The sequence below is a fragment of the Terrapene carolina genome, unplaced genomic scaffold (assembly GCF_002925995.2).
Source record: "Terrapene carolina triunguis isolate 2854851 unplaced genomic scaffold, T_m_triunguis-2.0 Scaffold33911, whole genome shotgun sequence".
NCBI classification, from domain to species: Eukaryota; Metazoa; Chordata; order Testudines; family Emydidae; genus Terrapene; species Terrapene triunguis.
This window is the reverse complement of record NW_020698262.1, coordinates 11,567,615-11,592,088: the sequence shown is the minus strand read 5'-3', so window position 1 is coordinate 11,592,088 and position 24,474 is coordinate 11,567,615. Positions and strand designations below refer to the sequence as shown.

At 37.0% G+C, this 24,474-nt stretch overlaps 1 protein-coding gene across 2 annotated transcripts in view; it reads right to left on the bottom strand.

Annotated features, from left to right (window-relative positions):
- Positions 1 to 24,474, bottom strand: part of LOC113409654 (protein BANP) — a 251,306-nt gene that overhangs the window by 178,678 nt on the left and 48,154 nt on the right. For both annotated transcript variants that reach the window (XM_026663811.1, XM_026663812.1), the window contains exons 5-6: positions 13,546 to 13,668; positions 11,913 to 12,088 (exon numbers count right to left, since the gene is read on the bottom strand). In XM_026663811.1, coding sequence (XP_026519596.1) covers positions 11,913 to 12,088; positions 13,546 to 13,668 — 299 coding nt within the window. The remainder of the gene's footprint in view (positions 1 to 11,912; positions 12,089 to 13,545; positions 13,669 to 24,474) is intronic.

The window sequence follows — 24,474 nt, the reverse complement described above, 5'->3', positions numbered from 1 at the left end:
GTTTTATTGAATTTCATCTTGTTTATTTCAGATCAATTCTCCAATTTGTCAAAGTCATTTTGAATTCTAAGCCCATCCTCCAAGTTGCTTGCAATCCCTCCCAGCTTGTTGTCATCTGCAACTTTTATAAGTACACTCTCCACTCCATTATCCAAGTCATTAATGAAAATATTGAATAGTACTGGACCAAAGACAGACCCTTGCACAGACCCCTGCCCTATACATCCTCCCAGTTTGACAGCGAACCATTGATAACTACTCTTTCAGTATGGTTTTTCAACCAATTGTGCACCCACCTTACGGTAATTTCACCTAGATCACATTTCCCTAGTTTGCTTATGTGAATGTCATGTAGGGTGACCAGACAGCAAGTGTGAAAAATCAGGACAGGGGGTGTGGAGTAATAGGAGCCTATATAAGAAAAAGACCCAAAAATCGGAACTGTCCCTATAAAATTGGGACATCTGGTCACCCTAATGTCATGTGGAACTGTGTCAAAAGCCTTACCAAAATCAAGATATATCTTGTCTACTACTTCCTCCTCTCACCCCGAAATCACTAGACCTTTAACCCAGTCAAAAAGGAAATTAGGCTGATTTAGCACAATTTGTTTTTGACAAATTCATGATGGATATTCTTCATAACCCTAGTATCCTCTAGGTGCTTACAAATAGATTGTTTAATAATTTGTTCCAATACCCATCCCAGATTGAGGTGCAAATAGAGGAGGTTTTGGAAAAAAATGATAAATTAAACAGTAATAAGTCACCAAGACCGGATGGTATTCCCCCAGTAGTTCTGAAGGTACTCAAATATGAAATTGCAGAACTACTAACTGTGGAATGTAATCTATCTGTTGGCTAAGAGTCAGCACAACCTTTGTAAAGTGAAATCATGCCTCACCAAACTATTAGAATTCTTTGAAGGAGGTCAAAAACATGGGGTCAAGGGTGATCCAGTGTATATAGCATACTTGGACTTCAAGGTCCTTCACCAAAGGCTCTTAAACAAAGTAAGCAGTCATGGGACAAAAGGGAAGGTCCTCTCACGTATCAGTAACTAGTTAAAAGACAGGAAACAAAGGCTAGGAATAAATGGTCGGTTTTCAGAATGGAGAGCAGTAAATTGTAGTGTCCCCCAGGGACCTGTACTGGGACCAGTGCTGTTCAATATATTCATAAATGATCTGGAAAAACAGGTGGAAATTGAGGTGGCTAAGTTTGCAGATGATAAAAAAATTACTCAAAATAGTTAAGTTCAAAGCAGACTGTGAAGAGTTACAAAGGGATCTCACAAAACTGGGTGACTGGGCAACAAAATGGTAGATGAAATAATAAATGCAAAGTAATGCATATTGGAAAACAATCCCAACTATACATCCAAAATGATGGCTGTTACCACTCAAGAAAGAGCTCTTGGTATCATTGTGGACAGTTCTCTGGAAACATCCACTCGATGTGCCACAGCAGTCAAAAAAAGCTAACAGAATGTTAGGAGTCATCAGGAAAGGGATCAATAATAATCATAATCCCACTATATAAATCCATGGTATGCCCACACCTTGAATCCTGCATTTAGTTCTGGTCACTCCATCTCAAAAACGATATATTAGAAATGGAAAAATTACAGAGAAGGGCAACAAAAATGAGTAAGGGTATGGAACTGCTTCCATATGAGGAGAGATTAAAAAGACTGGAACTGTTCACCTTGGAAAAGAGATGACTAAAGGGGAATATTATAGAGGTCTATAAAATCGTGACTGGTGTGGAGAAAGTGAATAAGGAAGTGTTATTTACCCCTTCATACAACACAAGAACCGGGGGTCACGCAATGAAATTCATAAGCAGCAGGTTTAAAACAAACAAAAGGAAGTACTTCTTCACACAATACCTCATTTTGTGCCTTAGCCTTTCTGATTTTGTCCCTACATGCTTGTGCTATTCTTTTGTACTCTTCTTTAGCAATTCATCCATATTTCACTTTTTATACAATTCCTTTTGGATTTTCAGGTCATTAAAGAGCTCTTGATGAGGCCATACTGGTCTCTTAGTATTCTTCCTATATTTCCCTCACATCAGGATAATCTGAGGTTGTGCCTTTAATACTGTCTCTTTCAGAAACTGCCTTTGCTTTTATTAAAAATACCGCAACAAATTTTTCCTGACTTTTTCAATTTGCCAAAAACTCTGAAAATCTTCAGTTTTGGTTCAACCCAAACCAGTTTTTTTTCTGATTATTCAGAACTGTCAGCAAGTCAAAAATATCGGTTATTCACACAGCTGTAGTCAAGATACACAAATTCAGAAAGAGAAAGTGTAACTTATTCCATGCTTTGGGGGCCTTTCCAGAAGATAGCGTAGATCAATCATTCTTCCCTTTTTCTCCCCCCAACACCCTCCCAAAATATAACAGACACACATCCATCCCATACCTAATAGAAGCTAAAAGACCAAGTGTGGGTAAATGCACCATATACCTAAAAATATATATTGCTGGAATTCCTATGCACAACCAGTCCGTAAGTAGCAGTTGGTGAGGGTCTCTGAGCCATCGTTAGAAGATAAATGGGGACAGCGTAAAGTGGATACCAGAATCTTAAATGAGAATTTTCAGAATGATTGATTTATTTTTTTAATAAACTTTAACTAAAAGTAGTTCTCAGACAAAAAAGTTGCAACAGTCGAATAAAGGTTGAGAATATGCTGCCCACCAAAACAACATTAAGAAAATGTTAATGTAACAATAATATCGGACTGCTAAACAAAACAGAGAACAAAGGCACATCTATCTATCACTAATGTCAACCTCAAATTAATCGTGGTCATAAAATCTCTCCCCCCTAACCTTTCATCTTTAAAAAACAAAACAAAATACACTTTAAAAAATCTGCACTGTCAAAAAAAAAGTTACTTTTAATTAAGAACAATGAAAAGAAAAAGATCTCTATGGACAGTCTTAAACTCAGGTTTCCTCTAGAGTAAGAAAAATGTACAGTGCCTGATGAGAAAGCGGAGAAAAGAAAAAAAAACGTTGGTTTTCATGAATGTTAACTCTGTTTTTATCCACCAAAACTTTTGAGAAGACCAGTCTCTACTCAAATTGATAAATGCTGGCATGGCAAAATGTTTTGTTTAATACTTGACAGGTCATGCTATAACTCATAAGAATGTTTTTTTAAGTAAGCATTTGTACTGAAACAAGAATGTCTATATATTCAGAGAATGACTGTTATCCAAAAGACTTCTGAAGCAGATGGGAACAGCGTGCACATGGAAACATTCGGGTAACTCATCAAATATCTAAAAGCCATACTTCAGAGGGAAAAAATGGATTTATATGAACATTTAATGCTACATTTGACAAATATGCAACCTATCACTTTGTCAATCATATGAAAACACTTCACTGCAGATGGACACTCCATTGATGTGCTTCCACCTCAAGATATAATCTTCATATTTATGACCTTGACAACTAGAAATGCATATAGCAAAAGACTAAAACAGTTCATTTTTCTCATCATAACTGTAAAGTAAATTGAAAAGTCACAACAGAGCCAGCAGTTTAGCCGATTCTAATCCAATGATTCCTCCAAATATTGCTCTGTGTTACCCTGAGCACACATTCAACAACGAAAGGATAACAACAAACTCTGTCATGGATCTAAAGAGTGTTTAACACACATCATTCAGTCTATAGGTAACATTTTCAAAAGCACCTAATTGATTTTAGGAGCCTAAATTCCATTTTCAAAAGTGACTTTAGGCACTCAGGAGCCTTACTTCCATTAACTGTCAATGAAACGTAAGCCGTTAAGTGCCTAACTCTGTTTTGAAAATGAGATTTAGGCTCAAGTCACTTCAGCATTTCTGGAAGTTTTAACCTATATCACCTAGAAAGACTTCAATCTATTTTAACCAGAGTGGGACGTTCAATAAAATGTATGTACAATTTTACAGGCAAATTACGTAAAGAATAAGAAAATCCCATACAGAAAAAGAATTTATATTTCAGTTCCCTTCTTAGGTCTATATCAACTACAAATATTAATTAATCAAACATTATGAAACATTTTAATTTCTTTTTTAAAAGTGTGTAAATTAAACTAGATGCAACCAAAAAAGCTTTAGTTGCGTTCACTTGACACAGAGCTCCCTCTGGAGTGTAAAATACTATATAAAATGATTGTAAAAGATTTAACTTCAGAAGGCAGGATAAAAAAGACAGGCAGCTTTCAATCACATGTTTTTGGTATTCCACTGGAGATTTGGCTATGATTCTTGGCATTTATTCCAATGGAGTAATTGTTTATATTATTTATTTTGTCTTCCTATAGATACATATAATCAATGCTTTAAAATTTGCATAAATTTGGTTTCTTGTTTTCACTGGTATATTAGGGCTTGGCTATACAGGGACACTCAGGAAAATTAATTCAAATGAATTCAAATGAGAATTTAACGTGGATTAGTTAAACTGTCCCTTGTGTGGACACACTCATTTAGAATTCTAGTGACCTTAATTCAGTTTAGCTTAATTTGCTTTGGAAGTGATTAAATATTTGGGGGGGGGGAATTATATTCTGTTCAGATAAACCATGTCAGCTAAATCAAATAGCTGTCTCCTCAGTTTCTGATAAACAGAAATATTTTATGTAAAGGCAGTGAGTTAATTGGGGATTTTTATTCAAAATAATAACCAAGAGAAGACCCAGAGACACAAAAGTCAAAATATATCTTAAAAAAGAACACATGGATGATAAACTTTAAAAAGTACATGTTGTACCCTCATTAAAGTCTTGAGAAGTTTGAATTACTGGCACACATATTCAACTAGTCTCATCTTTAAGAAAAAAAATATTGCTAGCAGCTTTAAAGATCTGATAGTTGTAACTACAGTATATGTTCTGGTTGATGCACTATATATGTTTGTTCAAAAACCTTTCTGTTTTTCCAGCTGCACTGAAAAGAAAATTCAGATTATCCAAGTTTCTCATTTCTCCTAGGCATAGGTGGTAGGTGTTGCATCTCACCTTTGCTTCTCAATTCAGCAATAATTCCTTTGACCTCTACTATAATTTTAAAGGTGTTTGCACAAAAGTCTGGATACATATTAACAGAGTACTTCCTCATGCTAAGACTGTTTTCTTCTTCAACTTAAAGTATCGCTCCCTTTCAACGGTATGAATAAAAAATTTGTAGCTATACTGCCACTCAATCAATGGCAAGGACTCAGGGAAGCACTTCAATAATACAAGCCTGTTTCATCAGCGTGCTATTGAACCAACACACACTATCTTTCAGTCTAGGGGTATGTATACACTACCCGCCGGATCGGCGAGCAGCGGTCGATCCAGCGGGGGTCAATTTATCACGTCTAGTCTAGCGATAAATCGACCCCCGAGCACTCTCCTGTCGACTCCTGTACTCCACCGCCGCGAGAGGCATAGGCAGAGTCAACGGGGGAGCGGCAGCAGTAGATTTACCGCGGTGATTAGATCTAAGTACGTCGACTTCAGGTACGTTATTCACGTAGGTGAAGTTGCATAACTTAGATCAATCCTCCCTCCCACCCCAGTATAGACCAGGCCTAGCAGTGATAGCATTACAATCGGGGGAATCAGTCATCAGTGCCAACTAAATTACTGGGCAGCTATAGGTAGAAATGATTCAAGGAGGTTTTTAAACCTTTTTTGTTAAGTATGTGTACATTTGATGTTCATGAAAGCAAAAAGATTAATGACACCAGCTAGCATAAGCAGTTTCTGTGCAGCTTCCACTCACAACCCAAGATGTGAGCCTAACCCCTCATCAGCACTGCCACAGTTGCTATTCCAGTCTAAAGCCCTTCTAGTATGAGACTATTAGTGATGCCAAACTGAATGGGGGATTTTCTGATGTGCACTAAGGTGAGCACAAACTTATTTTCACTTAGTAATCAAATGAAGGCTTAAACCCAGAACTCCAGAAACGGAAGGCCCAAACAAAGCACCATTTTTAAGTTGATTCACCACCCATATTTAATCACTTAGCAAACCAGTGGCGTTTATTTTTACAATATTATTTCTGGAAGAGGTAGTCTCTTCAAAAGAGACACTCTGGAATAAAGGTTTCCAACTTGCATCAACATTACTTGATCACGCATTCTCAGACACATGGTTTTTAATCTAAAATGTTTCGCCATGTCCTTGTACTACTCTTCATACAACCAGTCCTCACACACCACGCTTCTCTGATCTCCCAAGAGATAAACTCAGGCTGTAACTAAGATGTTATATACTGTACAAGACACACTCTTTATTAAGCCTACACTCAAAATGACAATAGGCTAATCTTTGCTGACAGTGTTATTAATAGCTGAGGGGTAAAATATGAGTTCAGTATAAAGAATGTTATTTCTTAGTGGACTAATTAAGGATGCACCTGCTATTTTCTATGCCAAAAAATATGGGATTAATGTAAGAACATGAGAAAGTAATGGTTATTATTTAAAATAAGTCTTTCAGCCTGTTTAATACGGACTCACACTGGGAATTTCTTGACCGATATTGTTCTCCAAAAAACACATGTTGTTGAGCTTTATCTTCAATACAGCATGATTACTTCATGTGCACCAGTTTTATTACTACAGTCCCATTTGTATTTCACTAAGTCGTCAGTATTTCCACTGTGAGCCCCATTTTAAGGGGGTGAAATTTAACATATAAAAATTAAAAGCGTGTCACTTTCAAATGCTTTTTTTCATATAAATTACTGCAAAATTTTTAAAACTGAAATTCTGCAGGCAATAATTTGTATTTATAATATAGGTAAATACCTTAGGTTTTTATGAGTTTTTTTAAAGCAGACTGTTTTATTAAGAAACAAAGACTATCCTTTACTGCACATACAAAACTATTTTGAATAACTATTAATAAAAACAAGCTTCAAAATTCATGACTTGGAGCTTCTTGAATCTGGGGGTTTGATTCAGTGCACCTCTAGTAATACCTGGATTTTTCAGATATGGAGCACAAACTGTGTTGCTAAGACTGAGAAAGACTATTGGGTAGGGGAAAATGGCCTATATAAACAGCAAACAAACACCTAAATATGTGGTTATCCAATACTATGAACCTGATTCTTCAAGGTGCTAAATCCCTTTGCCTCTGAGAAGGCATTCAGCACCTTACAAGCATCCGGTCCGTAGTGCTGAGTCTCTAGATATAGTGACTTGAAATAATTTCCAGGTTAGTTTATGAAGCATCACAAGCTACAAGGAATGAGGCACAGTAACATCCCCCAGATAGGATTATCATGTGATATGTCTTGAAAGCCTGTGGTATGTCTTGACATAATTTTGGCCTTATCCACACTGTCACAACATAAATTACCATATCCAAAGCCAGTTGTGGCCAAACTATGTTTAACATGGTTTATTCTTGCCTCTGTGGATAGAAAAAAACATGTTACAATCATATTGGAAAACTATGTTTTAGTCTAGTAATCTACAAGAGCTAAAACATGGCTCTTCAACATGGTTATAACATGGGTTTTGTATATACTGACAAGTAATATAAATGTTATCATATGGGTGCTGTTCTGCAAAGGCATCTAAACGGGCAATGACAGACCCTTATATCTCTGCAGGTCCACAATGGTCAGTCCACGTGGATCCCTTTACAGGATTGGGACTATCCTTTGACAGAAACCATAGCATTTCACAAACCTGTTTAAACATGATTATTTTTGTAAAGTAGATAGGACTAGGTAATTTTTGTTGCCACTAGATAGGCTTATTTGTTCTGTGCCATTTTGGCCTCTCAAGAAATAGTACAAATTTTTAGGATCATTCAAGATTTCTCTGAACAACTTTTGCCATTCAAAAATCTGCTCTTTGCAAAATATAAGAGTAAACTGCAACTTTTGGCTTTTATCAGTAAAGAAAATGAATCTGCAAGACAGATCTATCGTTCTGCAGAACTTTTCTTATTAATCATTTAATTTCTGTGACATATGGTAAACTCGTTTCCTTAGTATTCTCTACAGCTGAGCAAAGCTTTCTCTAATCTTGCAGTGAAGGAGGGGCAGAGGGGGAATTGCTAATCCATTTCTCAAAGCATTCATAAACCTCAGAGAGATTTTTAATGGATGATTCTACCAAAGGTCCAAGGTAAATCGGATGCAAGACATTAATGGATTAGCTGTTTCACCTACATTTACATATACAGCAATCACATAAAAGGCCAACATCTGTCTCTGTACAAACCTATGCCAAACAAGCATGTCAAAGAGGGCAGATTGCAACAAATATTTTCATAGTATTAGAAACTTCGTCCCTGCAACAAATAACTGACACAGAGCTGTATGAAATTTTAACAAATAAACCATTTGGTCTGTATTCCGCTGATAAAAACGGGGTAGTTCCAAAAGATGAATTTTGCCATTCCAAAGGAGCGGAGGATTAAGGGGCTGGTTTTGGCAAGGTGCTGAGCAACAGCAGCCTCCCCTGCAGATAGATTCCCTTGCAGGAAAAAGCCCTAAACCCAGGAAAATGAAATCCATCTTGAAAGCCTGAGTAGTTGGGAAATCAGCCCAATTTCAGTAAAACATGAAATAATTGAAATTTAAATTGCAGAGGATCTCTCTTCCCAGAAAGTGCACAGTCTTTGCAACATGCAACGTTTGAGTGCCACCTGACAAGAGTTTAGGAAACAGTTACTGAATACATTTTTGCTGTTATAAGTATTTAACTGTATATGGATTACAATGTCACAAACTGGCTTTTCTGACAACACTGGGCATGTCAAAATTCTCATCTCAGAAACTAGTCAGACTTACATTAGACTTTTGCAAAGGCCATCTTCAGGAGAAAACAAACACATAAATGTGACATTAATCTTTCAAAATAAAATAAATATTTATTTATATTACTTATTTCAATTTCCGTTTTACAAAATAAAAAAAGTTTAGCACACCCTCTAGGGCCCTTGACAATATTTAGAAATACAATTGTTATAACTTACTGTTCTACCAATTGCACCTAACTCATCCTAACGAATTACAGCCAGGTAAAAATATAACAGCAAGAAAGCCCCTTACTCATCATCCTCCCTGCTCTCTGGAAGCTAGGGAAAATACAAAGAGTTTGCAGTACACTCTACTGGTCAACAGACTCAGACAAAAGTAAATGAAGGAGGTGAAAATGAGTTCCAAAGTCAAGGCATATGTCTACATTGCAGCTGGGAGCAAGCCCCCCAGCCCAGGTAGAGACCTGTCTTAGCAGGGCTCGTGCTTGCATGCTAATAGCTGAGTGGGCATAGCAGCACCAACAGAAGCTGGTCTAGCCACTGGAGCTCAAGCTCACTCTACTTCCTGTGTCCGATATCAGGTGGCTATTCCAAGCCTCTGCTGGTGCCACAACATCCACACAGCTATTTTTAGCATGAGCCCCCTAGCTCCAATGAAGGTATATACAAAGAACACCATGTCTGCAGCTCCCATCTTTTATACTGAAGGAACTCCAAATTTAATATCTTTGCAGGCCACAAATGTGGCATGGAGGAGAGTGGTAGGCAGATCCTATGCCATTCAGGGCTTTCTATGTCAAAACCAGGACCTTAAACTCCACCCAGAAACCAAATGGCAGCCACTGCAGATCATGGAGCACTGATGTAAAACGCTCACTGCTTAGAGCAAATGAGCTGCCAAATTCTGCACCAGGTTTAGTTTCTGGATGTATTTAAGATGTAGCCCCACGTGCAACATACTGCACTAATCTGATCTCAAAGTGACAAAGGCACTTCTGACAGTCGCAAGGTCCAGTTGAACAGTCACAACCCTTCTAGGCATTGGTAAATGGAAAATGCACTCCTAGCCGTTCCTCCTACCAAATCGTCTAGCAGCAGCCAGTGATCTAATCAGAATTCCACATTGTGAAAACAAACAATAAAACAGCAAATCAGAAGGCCAAACCATCAGTGCCACATCTTCCAGTTGCTTTCCCCAGCTAACCAATATAAACCTCAGTCTTATCTGACTGAGCCTCCTTCTCAATGGCTTTTTCCAGCGAGGAAGAACACACGTGTCCAGAACATGGACTGTAAAACTGAAGTACACCCAACACATCTAGTATCTCAGAGGGTGACACTGGCTGAAACTTGAGAGCAGATGACTTGGCATTCGTCCTTTAAGATATTCCCTGACCCTGATGAAGCAGTCAGCTCGGGACTAACTCCACATGATTTTATCCACAAAGTATGAACAAATGTCCTCACAATGGGAGCCAATAAGACATGAACATATGTGTCAGAGAGAAGAATTTGACTCTGTAAACACCAGAACAGTGAAACTCAATTTCTTAACATACATAAATAAATAAATTGCCAAAAACATCAGCAACTGCACAAATAAAGTATTCCAAGTCCCATTGCTACAGGACCTGATTTTTCAAATGGCAATGCCATTACTATCCTCAGCCAGCCTACTTTGTAATGTGGGCGCTTCAAAATTTGGATCTCCTCTTTCCCCCCAATACAAACTACTTTTTGGACGCAGATTTTGCCACAGGAGACATATCAGAGGTTGGAAGAGTCAAGAAGCTCTCCATGAGAAATAGTCAAACCATTATTCATTTGTTTCTGGTAGTGACAATAACCTATGTATATATTAAATATGTACAGTCTCTGCCCCAAACAAATAGCATGGGCCAACATTTTTAAAAGTGGCTAGTCATTCTGAGAGCCTCAGTTTTTGGGTGCTCAGTGTAAGATACGTTAAAGGGACCTGTTTTTCAGAGGGTGGATGCTCATCATTTTCTGAAAAATCAGGCATTAAGATGTGATAAATTGAGTACCCAAATACTAATATAGTCCCCTGTGGTGCATGAATATAAATACAAACTAACATATATGAAATAAATATAAGGAATGGTTCACTTATGAATTCAATAAAATAAGAGTTAGTGAGTAATTATCTTAATTAAAAGACTCTATGGTCTAAGGTTCAAATTACAGGCCTCTGTTTAAAAATTAGTGACATGATTAATCAGACCAATTATAAAAAAACCTATGATTTATTGTGATCTTGGGTTTGTTTTTTGTTTTTTTTACTTACATGACACTTTTCACCTAAAACATGTGTCCTTCTAATTGTTTTCTATTTTCATCATTTTTGTGATTGCATAAAATATAGCAGCTAGCATTCACTTTGTATTTTAATACCATAAGTACTTACAACATATAACAGATTGTCTACAGAAGACACATTTCAAAGTGTTATATTCCACTGTCTTTGTTTTGCAGAGATTTTGGGTTGTGTAGAGGTTGTAGAAAACTGTGAAACTGTTGACAGAACTATCCTATAAACAATACATTTTTATAGGAATTTCCTGTTAAAAAACTGTTTAGAGTTTCCAAAATAACTAACGGTTTACTTTCAGAAGAATTCAGCATCAGTGGAATGGCATAATAAGTTACAGGAGGCAATGAACTGGTACATTTTGATGCTTCCCAGAGAATGCAGTTATTTCCCTAGTTCTCTATTTCAACTTTGAGATAGGACCAAAGTATTTAGTTATCATTTTGCAAATCTTTAAATTTAAAAACATTGAAATTAAGTGTTCTTATACTGCTAATGCAAAAGAGTCTGTTAAATCAAGGGCTGTGCTCTGGGGCATACCTATTGAGTTTTACAAATACACTTAATTTGCTCTTTCGCCTAGAAAAATGAACAGCAAGTTAAAGGAAACTGAATTATTTTGGCTTGTTACTCGGTCCTATCTGATGCTTCCTATAGGATAGGTCACTTCAACATTTTTTCATAGTTCTTTAAGGACTGAACTGTGACATGATCTCAAGAGCTTCTGATAGAATTTTAGCTCATTCCTCCACCCTGCTCATTTTGCTCAAATGGCCTTACAGTTTGATCACATACCTTCAGAGTTCAGTGTAATAAGAGTAACATTGTTCCCAATACTTTGGCTTCCTAACTGGCCACTGTTGGAAACTGAGTCACTGGCCTCAGACCCACTCTCTCCATCTTCATTGTGGCTGTCATCGTGCCCTGGCACCTTCACCACAATGGTGTTCTGTCTACGACCGGGAACAGCACTGAGAAAGAAAAGAAGAATTCACACTTTGGCAAAGCATGATTCTAGACTCGAAGAATGTAATATACTGTTACTAGTGCATTAAAAAATATTAACAACTTGATTTCTTACTGATTATATGACTTTTCTTGTAAAAGCTAGTCTGTCTAGATTAAGAGCTACCTAGCTAAAAAGACTGCAGTAGCAGAATAACCGTAAAACTGTTTGCATTCAGCAGGTGTTTGACATCAAGTAATGAATTACATACTATATTTCTGCAAATTAAGTTAACATAAAACCCAAAAATGTTTTGATATTAACAAAAATTAATACACGAGAAGCTACACAAGAATTTTGTTTCTTCTTCAGAAAGCATCAAAACATGACTCCCCGTAGGACATTAAAGAAAAATAAATCCATTTGCCTCTGGTTCAGATGAAGGACAATTTATAGAAAACTGAATTGACTAATTTCCTTCCATAGCTTTTAGCTATTCAGTTAAGCAAGCTTTAAATAAAATGTATATTCTATTAATTGTATGGCATGAGTGAACTGAAGACATCTCAACTGACTCCATTAGCCTCCAAAAAGAGCTAGGAAAGTTTATAGAAAGAAACATGTTCTCTATGCATCCGAAGAAGTGAGGTTTTTACTCACGAAAGCTTATGCCCAAATAAATCTGTTAGTCTTTAAGGTGCCACCAGACTCCTTGTTGTTTTTGTAGATACAGACTAACACGGCTACCTCCTGATGTTCTGTACAGATGTCAGAAATTTTAACAATAACCCCAGCTTTCTAAAATAAATTTCCATGTGTTAACGTTATACAAATTGCACAAAAAAGCTATACATACTATTCACAAATACATTAAACGCATTAGAAGATGAAAACCTTTTGTCAGTGTCAATATTTGTTTAAAAGTAAGTGCTCTTTGGCTTGCTTTATAGTTACTATCTAATGCTAATTACTTAGAAGGTAGTTTGCTGTTTAAGTCTATTTGAAAATTTTATCAATGAAATGTCTATACCCAACGTATAACCAATAAGTATAAAGAAACTTCTTTACATAACTGTTAAATTAGCATGGCTTGTTACTTCAAACAGTTTTCTATACTGAGCCTTTGTTTTCAAGTAACTAGGTCAAATCCAGCCTTGGCCAGAACAAAAGTTATTACTACGGATGGCCACTGAATGTCCTTTCGTTAATGAGTTGGTAGGTCTCAGTACAGTTCAAAGTGGACAAGAGTCGACATCGCAAAACTCATCACAAGGTTGAGGCACTGCGCTGTACCTGTTCTGTTGATAGATGACTTTGCTATGCAGGGCTGTCAATTTGGCCCTTTTCACTACTTTGTGAATATTTTTTCCTCAAGCTCAGTTGCCTAGGATGTTCTTATTTTGCACTTGTAATTGCAGTAGATTGGATTTCCTGTAAGAAATAATGAAGTGTAGGGGAAGGATTGCAATTGTTGCTACTAACTTGCTAAGGATATTTTCCAGAGAATCCGCTGTTCTGCTCAATGGCTCTTCCTGCCCAACCATCTTGGCTACTATTGAATTCTGCCGATCATTGTTTAGTATAACTGTAGTCTGTGGGACAACACTACAAGACAAAATCAGAGAGAAATAGAATGTAAAGAAGCAAACCTTTTAAAATAATACATTAACCCAGTCTTTGTATTTAAATGAACTCTTACACTAAAACTGAAAGGCTGTTTCTGGGTTTGTTTTTCCCCCACCCCCAACATCAGAGCTATTTACTATGTATCAAATGCTACCGCTTGTAATCCACATATTTGACATCCATACAGTTCCAAGGGACTGACTGCTTCACTGAAATTATTAACAGTCTGTGACCCCTTCCAGGGTGATAAAGAATTTATCAACTCAAGATAACCAGGAGGAAGTCTGTAAACAAAAAAGTTACTAAGAGCCCTCAAATTTCTGCTTTGGAGAATTACTACAAGGGTGAAGATTTTGTGAGGTAAACTGGCCATTGTATAATAAAAAGCAACATTTTAATGGAATATTTCCCCCAAAGGAAAAGGAGGGGAAAGGCATTCTGCTGTAAACTGAGCTGATGGGCTTAACCGAGAAGACACCTGATCTTCTAACAAATCTATTTTTTTTAGGACATGGGGACAGAACGGAGAAAAGGGAAAAGACTCTAATTTTAGTTACTGATGGGACTAGACCATTGTTTGCATGTATTTAATGTGCAAAAAAAATCTGATAAGAATTCCATGATCCAAACAAAAAATGCATAGGGTAACATTTTGCGTTAATATAAAAATAAAGGTAAAGTAAATAAACTTATTTGGCATGTAGTTTATTATTTTAATTGGTTTCAGAGATTATCATCATCCTATTATTCTCATGCCATTACAAAAATCTTTCAAAAGTATGGGATAGTTTTGGTGTGAAAAACTAAATGTTTTCATTATACTCAATGATATGCTTAAAACACACACACATTTTCCCCTGCTGGGGTGGCAAGAGAAGACTAGCTAATTTCTCATCACTGTACACACTTTTTCTATTGTTTTTTTATTGGTCAACATCTGAAAAATATCACTGATATTTATTCATTTTTCTTAACTTTAATCTGCCATATATTAGAATCACACATAAGAAATAACATGAGCAATCTGATAGCAATATTCTATCTATTTCAGCTGTTACATACTGTATGTTTGTGTGTGTATATGTATGTCTCCATATGCATGTGATGTCACCCCTTTCATGACCTGCCTACAGAGACGATAAGCCACATACTACAAGAACTAACAGTAAATTAAGGGAGTTGTTCTTTATCTCTCATGATGGAAGTCTGTGTTTTATGAGCTAAAAGAACAGCATTCTAGCTCCGCTGCCAAGGGATGTGTGTGTAATCTATGTATAATTGTATCTGTTGCCCATAACAAATGGGATTCATTATAGATTGACAACCATCTGTTGGCTCTGAAGCCCTATGAACCTCACATACGCTGGAGGGGGTTTAATCGGACTGTGAACAAGTACAGAATGTACTGGGCCTTGTATGTGCCAACCCCAAACGTTTAAAATGAGTCAGGTCTCAAACGATCACAAGAGTGGCCTAAAATCATGAGATTGTTTTAAATAATGCATTTGAAATTCTTTTTATTTGCTTTCTGGGTTCTGAGTGTTTATGGTGCACTCAAGTCACATTTTCAAGCATTTCTCCATGACTATGTAATTAGAATTTTTATCTAACAAAAGCTCAGATTCTCATGTAATCTCGTGATTTCAGCAGCTGCAGTTTTAAGAAAGCACTGAATATCATGAGACTCTCAATAAAATCATGAAAGTTAGCAACACTGGAAGCTGCCCTGCTCTACCCACTCCTTCCCATTGCTTCCCGGCTCTATTCCCCTCCTCTTCCACCTTTTATATGTACTACAGGTTATATACCGAAGTTTTTAAGGACAGACTGAGACTCTTTTAAGACATTTTATTTTTCTTTTAGACATTGTTCTTTTTATCATCACTTCCCCCATTTTCAATAAATTTTGAATGCACGTTTAAAAGTGTCACTTACTAAGGCTTAATTTTTAATGGATACGCTGAATAATTAATTGCAGCTATAGAGATAAATGCAGTAAAATTAAGCTTCTATTTATGAAGTCCTCAGGCTTTCTTCCCCACACTCCAAAGTCTTAGAACTCGGAATTGATATAGCATGGGAAAAACCTATTTTTTAAGAAAATAACTAATTCATTTTTAAGAGCATTTTAAAGTGTGCCTGATGGAGTTTAGTTAACATAAGCAAACTTAAAAATGAATGGAGAGGAAACACCCTGATATAAGCCATTAACATTGGATTTAAGAGCCACATAGTGTGTTGGCTCCTCAGTACTGGGGTGAATTTTGCTTTGCCAATACATTGCAATTTTTTGTTTACCCCACCTCTTCTGCAATAGCACCACAGCATGCTCATGGTTGCTTCATTCAGTGTTTATGTATGAGGCCATATTCATCCCCAGTAAAAGCCCATGAAATCAGTGGTCTTACACTAGGGATTAATTTGGCCAAATGGGTCAAATGGAATACAAGTAGTGAGGCGATAGCACGGTGATTCGGATTTTAAGCCACTATACTCCTTGAATGGCCACTAAACATGCTTTTGTTGAAAAAGTGCTGTATATCATGGTGCACACACAGACTTATACAGACACCATGTACAATTACCATGATTAAGTCCTTGTAAGCAAGCAACTGCCAAATTGTGTGTATTATGTTATCCTTTTGGAACTAAATAGCTACTCCGTTTCAACAATTGCTGGGGACAATAGTCTCTCTGGGGAGGAAACTGGGTCACAGCAAAACCAAAAACAAACAAAAAAAGCTAGAAAGAGGCTCTATCTGGAATCACTAAACCCAGGGTTACTAATCCAGACACAGATTTATTAACCCTTTGGCACTGGCTAATTTAACAGTGTGGGGAGGCTACATCTGGTTTCAGAATAACTGTACATAGCTCCCCATCTAGTGACAGGAAATACTGGTGGTAGATACAGAACATGGAAACAAACTTTTCATCTACTAGTCCAAAGACACTTGTATTACTTATTGAATTTGACATTGGTCCTAAAGATGAAGGAGTTTACAATTCTTAATGCATTCTACCATTCCTGAGGAGTGGAGCTGTCGAGGGCAATCCATGTCCGGAGGATGAGGCAAGTCCTTTAGGTAACCTGGTTCTTGTCCATTCAGAACCTCAAAAATAACTTGATCGAGATCTTAAATTTAGATCAGTATCCTATAGGGGAGCCAACAGAGTGGCTGATGTGCTCTTGGCAATACATGTTGCTGAGGTAGGCTGCTGTACTTTATACCAGATGAAGTTTATTCTGGGCTGATGTTTTCAAGCCCAAGCAATTACCTATTTGGGAGATAAAGGAGTTTATGATTTAGGCCACTTTACCAATCTGCAAGCATAATGACTTTTTTAAGAGACAACAGTTACACACCAATGCCTCAATCCTGTAACTTGCTCCACACCGGAGGCCCCCTTGCATGGAGTTCCACTGAAATCCATGGGACACTACACAGGCACAAGAGTGTGCCTTCATAGATCAGTTTGTGGAATAAAGCCCCTTCACAAACACTCCTCCATCCTCCAAGATGCCAGAGCTTTTTTATTAAAATAAACAAATCACAATACCACAGCATTCTGAACAGCTATCTACAGAACTATTGTCAAAGAGAATTCAATCCTGCACTTGCAAGAGAAAAAAATGCAAAATCTAGAAGAGAACAGGACCTTCAGATGAAGGTTTTCAGGGACAATATGAAGAAGTCTGCACAATACCTACAAAACTACCAACGAGCTCTACACCAGGTCAAAAGATTGAAAAACTTGGGTTTGTTTAGTCTGGAGAAGAGAAAGACTGAGGAGGAACATGATAACAGTTTTTATGTACATAAAATGTTATTACAAGGAGGAGGGAGAAATATTGTTCTCTTTAAGCTCTGAGGATAGGACAAGGAGCAATGAGTGTAAATTGCAGCAAGGGCAGTTTAGGTTGGACATTAGGAAAAACTTCCTAACTGTAAGGGTAGTTAAGCACGGGAATAAATTGCCTAGGGAAGTTCTGGAATCTCCATCATCGGAGATTTTTAAGAGCAGGCTAGACAAACATCTGTCAGGGATGGTCTAGATAATACTTATTCCTGCCTTGGGTGCAGGGAACGGGACTAGAAGACCTCTTGAGGTCCCTTCCAGTCCTACAATTCTATGAAAATCCTGGGCACAGCTAGCCTTAGGAGATCTGAAAGAGGAAAATATTATAACATTTTATTATCATCTTTAGGTAGGCCTATTAAAATTGTTCCTCTTCCATAGTTAAGAAGGAAGCAGAATAAACAGACTAAATATTCAGTGCAGAAACTAACAGAGCTTCTCAGAAGCTGCACATTCATCAATGAAGACGAATAATAATGTGACGTTGACTCCTGTGTTAATATAGAAAGATCAACTAGCAACAGGAAGAATGAGACAACTCTTCCTATCAATGCTGCCAGCATATACACTTTTGGGGACAGATTAGGGAGCTGAGGGAGTATGGAAAGAAAATACTCATAGCTATTTTTTGAGCTCTGAGTACAATAAAAATTTCTTTAAAAACAAATCTACATTGTCTATAGGTAAATACATATTTATGGATTGGGGAAAAAAAATTTACCAGGTCAACAATCCATGACACCTCCAAACAAAATATTATTTATATAAGTAATGAACATGAAATATAATGATTTTCAAGTAATATAATTATTTTCAAGTATTCATATTTTGGTCTCTGACTTTTTAAAAAACAACAAAAGAACCTTGTACACTTTGCAAAGGAAAGTTCCTGCCAAAGGTAATTTTTAAAACGGAAAATGTATGACTCATATCCATCAGTCTTAGCTGTTGTTTTTTCTTGGACAATCACCTTTCAATCATACAGAATGCAGACAATAAAAGAACTTTTGCCACCGTTAAAACCAACATCTCCTCCCCTTCCCAGATTAGTTTTCTAATTAGGAGAGAAAAATAAAACAGTAGGAACCAACTGACATTTCATCTCCCATAATGTACAAGATCAAGAGTTTCTCCAGATGGATGGAAATGAGTTATGGAAAAACTGAGACAGGAACATTTCAGACAGGCAGTTTCTCTTTTTGCATCCTTAGACACACTTATATAGACAGATGAGATATTTATAGCAAAACTCCAACTGGTAAGGAAAGTAGGATGGGCGGAGGGGAACTTACATAGCCTCATGTTTTGACAGACTCTTTGAGCCTACTCTGCATGTACAATCCCACATATGCATGCACAAATCAGAGAACTGCACCCACAAGCAGACAAATGAGTAATGTACAGGAAAACATTTTAAAAATTTAACTCTTTATCCACACCTTTTTTCTTTCGCTGGTACCCGAGTGCATGTTTAAGAAGAATATCTGTTCTTACAGATCTTTTCACTTTTTCTGATCAGCAGATTACTGTTTTTTTTTATCTTGGTCAACACTGCTTTCATTCACAGGGTTCTTCTACTCTAGGCTGATCTTTCTAACAGGAATTGTACAAGCACTTGAGATTTCCCAACTACCAGTGAATGGGGAAATCCATGATTTGGGGATTTGCATTACTATGCAAACTTGCAAAGCAATGCACAAATCCAAATTTTTAAAAAAAATCAGGTCCCTAAAGTCCCAGAGAGGAAAGATCATGCACATGAATGCATCATGCACCAGAGTAAAGGAAAATAACAAGCTGATGTCTAGAGGATGAGGTGTCAAAAGCTCCATCCGGCAGACATTCAGTAACTGATGCTTGAAGCAGCCTTGTCATCTACATCTCTCATCCCCCAGCCACAGCTGACTGTCATCCAGAACTATAATTTTATTCATAAAATGTAACAAGGGTTCAGTCATTGAAAATTATCTTTGGGTCCCTAGCATCTGGAGTATCACAGAATGCCAGACTTTATAAAGATAGCATTTATGATTAGGTTCTTTACAGACAGGGGCCAAAGTACACCAGCCATCATCCCAGAGTAACTTATGTATTTAACAGATTTATGAAGTTGTAGGCAACTGATAGTACAAAAAGGCAAAGCAAAAAACAGCATTTATTAAAACATAGTGTTAACATTTTAAGCATTCTGATATTTTCAGCTCAAATATGTAAGTTAGAACCAGAGATTTTCCAAATTACAAAAGACATTTATGCAGAGTTTATGTACAAAGGCTGGTGTTACAGTCAGCCTTAGCTACACACAGAGAGCCTTTGAACTGGTTGACAAGCACACAGAGATGATTTACTGGTTTCAAGACAAATTTCACAAACCAATGAGGAAAGCTGTTTAAACAAAGTCTGTTTTGGTTTATTGTTCTCTGAGGGGTGCCATTTAATACATTGGCATGGTCCACTGTAACCATTCATAAATGAAAATTTCAAAAAGTTTACCCACTAAGCAATAGTAAGATAATGGTACAAGGGACCCGAGGATCCTACCACCACAAAAAAAAAAGGCTGTTTACTTAAGGGGGTTTACAATACCTGCGTGTCTATAAATATAACTGTCATACATTTTCTTTATTACTCCTGTTATTGTTAACACAACTGAAGTGCTTTGAAAATTAAATTTACAGCAATATATGGTCTCCAAAGAACCCTTTGGCCTCCGCTCTTGGCTGGTGATATACAGAAATAGAAAAAAACAGTAGCTCTGGACAGTGTTACAATTGACAGAGGCAGAGTTTAAGAAAACTGGGCTATTTTAAAACAATCAGAAATTGCATTAACTCCTTTAACTATTAAAATTCTACTGTTAGGCAGAGACAGGTGAAGGTTGCAAAAATAGAACAATACATATTACTAACTTGTAACTTAAGGTGAACAAAACCTGATATATATAGATATGGCTATATATAAAATGAAAACATTAGAGTAACTAAATCTTTGATCCAAATATAAAAAGAAATGTATGGCTGTTAACCATCCCCTGAGCCTTAAATTTCTGAGTTATGGCCAGGTAATGCAGCCCATTGAAGATCATCTGCAACTAGAGATCAGAAAGGTTGATCTCATCCTCACTAGCTTTCCCACTAAGGAAGAGGTATACATAATTCTTCATAGGAAAGGAGTTGGCCAGACTTACCTGGATTACAGATCAAGTGTACAGAATGGTATACTGCCTCCTGGTACTGGAATAGGAGATATATGATAAGAAGAGTGGAGGACACTGCAGAACGAAGGTAGACTTCCAAAAATTACAGTCCATATGGAAACAAAAAATGCAAGAAAAGGAAGACAGGATAAGAGGGCAAATTTACAAAGGTATTCAGGTGCCTAAAGATACAGATAGCAGGTTACGCACTTTTATGAATCCCACTAGGCACCTATCTGCTAAATGCTTTTGTAAATCTGGCCAAGATCAAGGATAACTTTGGGAAGGAAGGATAGCTCAGTGGTTTGAGCATTGGCCTGCTAAACCCAGGGTTGTGAGCTCAATCCTTGAGGGGGCCATTTAGGGAACTGGAGTAAAAATCTGTCTGGGGATTGGTCCTGCTTTGAGCAGGGGGTTGGACAAGATGACCTCCTGAGGTCCCTTCCAACCCGGATAGTCTATGATTCTATGAATCTGGCAACTGGAGTGAAACAAAGACAGTGAAGAGGAACTTCTTTGATATCCTTCCACACTGAGTGAGAGGAAAGAATGACTGACAAGAGAGACCAGCATAGAGGAGGAGGATTCTAGGTTCACAGAATGTTAGACTACCTTTGAGAAAGAGGATGTGTTTATATTCGCTAGTCTCCACCTAAAAATATTATTGTTTTTATTGTGGTAGCATAGAATCATAGAAATGTAGGGCTGGAAGGAACCTCAAGAGGTCATCTAGTCCAACCCCCTGCATTGAGAACCAAGTACACCTACACCATCTCTGACAGGTGTTTGTCTAACCTGTTGTTAAAATCATCCAGTGATAGGGATTCCACAACATTCCGTGGAAGCCTATTCTAATGCTCAACTATCCTTATAGTTAGAAAGTTTTTCCTGATATCTAACCTAAATCTCCCTTGCTACATATTAAGCCCATTACTTCTTGTCCTACCTTCAGTGGACATGGAGAACATTGTTTGCAGAGTTGTTATATCCTGGGACCAAACACAGCTAAGAGAGAGACAAGGTTGATGAGGTAATACCTTTTTTTGGAACAACTTCTGTTGGTGAAAGAGACAAGCTTTCAAACTATACAAAGACCTAAAGAAAAGCTCTGTGTAGCTCAAAATCTTGTCTCTTTCACCAACAGAAGTTGCTCCTATAAAAGATATTACCTCGCTCATGTTGTCTCTCCCATGGAGAACAATTGAGAACCATCTTCTTTGTAACAGCCCTTATCATATTTTAAGACTTTTCAGGTCCCTCCTCAGTCTACTTTTCTCAAGACAAAACATGCCCAGTTTTTTTTTTAACCTTTTCTCATTTTAGAATCTATAGCTATGCGCCCAACATATAACAAAAAGGCAGTTCCTGTGTCGAAGAGCTTCATATGCAAGGAGTACAATAAATAGCAAGAACTAACAGTGATCTGATGGGCATGCCACAAACCTATCAGCTGATTCACATAACCAAAACATCAACATAGATGCATATAATTTGCACAGGTAAAAAAGTGAAGACGCAAAAGGGGGGCTCCACATTTTAAATTTCAAAAGTACCCGCAGTGTCAGGCAGATTCAACTAAACAGAATGTGATAGTAAAATTATTCAGGTAAGGAGACAAGGAATGAAACCAAAGAGGCATCACAGAACGTATAAGTTATCATCCATCAAGAGTGTAGAAGAGAGAAAATGAAAAATTCCTGCACCAATTCTCAAGGTATCTGAAACCACAGTTTACAATATTCATGGGAGACTTTAACTATCCAGATTTCTCCTGGGCAAAAAATGCAGCCACAGTTCTAAGTAATGCAGACTTTATTATCTAAAAAGGACATATTCCTATCAAGGGACAAATTATCCTGGGTACTAATTCTCACATAAATTTGATTACATCTGTGCTTATTTTTTGAAATTATCCACAGATTTCCAGTGCCTCAGTGAATGCTATTGCATTAACTGGACCATTTTTATTCCTGTCATGACATTAATATCCTCAATTTGAGAGCTTTTTAGCCAACATCTCTGTTATCGTCAGAGGGAGCCATTGTATTCAAAAGACATCAAGGACAGAAGAAATAAGAAAAATCAATAGTTGCACAACCTGAGCCCACTACATCCAGAGTTTAATTTTAAATATGTTCCTTCAAAACTGTTTAATGAGGCTTCTCTGGACTAAGGTAATGTGCAAAAGGCACAATGAATACTGTACTTGCTTTAAACATTATGTGCACATTGGTATATATTTTTATATATTATATTTTTAGAAGAATATTTTTACTCCTAGATCAAAAATTTGTGTAAAGCTTCAATACTACTCAGTGACTGATTAGTATGATTACATGATAGGCATTTTTAAGGTTTTAAGGTTTGCTGCACAGCTCACCATGCAACTGATTTACCCAGGGAAAAACAATTTTATACAGTAGCCTTTGAAGGAAAGTGCCAGAAAAAGTGCAGCAATTGAAGACAGAGAGTGTGAGAATGAAGATGGAATAACAAACATGTGCAGTATTTGTTCTACACCTAAAAGACACCTTAAGCACATAAGCCACTGATATTAGCATTCTAGAAAGATACCTTATTTTTCATATTTAACCATGAAGGTATCCACGCTTAGCACCATGATAATGCATCATTTTATAAAATGGTTAATTATGCTGCCATTCCAGCACAGGAGCATGTGTGTGCATGCACACACACACACACACACACACACCTCTATCTCTTAAGGTATGTGATGTTAAACAAACACAGATACTCAGTTTTAAAACAAAAATAATTTTTAAAAGAAGTTATGCGCAGTTTTTCCTGTCAGTTTCTCATACTTCACCCTTCAGTGTGGAACAAAGAGAGAGTGGGATAAAGATATATGAAAATGCACAGTGCTACAGAAAGGAAAAAGTCTATTTGGAAAGTCTTTCAGATTCCAAATAAGCTGTGTTTTACATTTGGAAGTGTATCATTAAAATGGCATCAACTGCCAACTAAGGCATATGGCACTACACCAATCTCTTGTACAGACCTTGCTGAAGTTGGGCTGTCTCACCCTATTCATCTAAAGTTCAATCCACTTACCCCAAAGAAATTAAATGAAATCCACCAAAGACACCCTCATGGGCCATATTACATCTTCCTTTTTTAAAAAAAACTGAACTTTTATATATTACTTTAATTAAATTACAAGATCAGACCATTAGTTTTCTGGCAGATATTTGTAATGGGTGACATTTGTTATAGACACCTTACTCTGGTGTGACTCATAATAATCTGCACATTTATTTACAACTTGGACATTATGCACCTAATGCCCTCCAAAGAGGGATGAAAGTTAATCCCCTTCAGTCATGATTTGGTAACATGATCTCTTCTGATTCACTCTTTTTATGGTACTTTAGTTGCAAGTACCCTGATTTATGGGGCAAATTTCAAGGAAGGTTGCTTTGAAAAATTGGTTCTCAACCTGATTCTGCATTTTCATAAAAATGTTTGGCAATACATTCTAAATTCTCAATGACGGAAGCTCAGATTAATATATAAGGATTTTCTGCCCCCTTAAGTTTATTGTAAACTTAATACATTATAGCCCAATCAATATCCAGTGTATAACATATGCTCCCAAGATATGGTTGTATTGCTTTCAAACCTATATCACAATTTTTAAAGCTACATTATAATATTATCTTGAATAGTCACTCTTCTTCACTTTACAAACACTCAAGGAAGTTATTTCT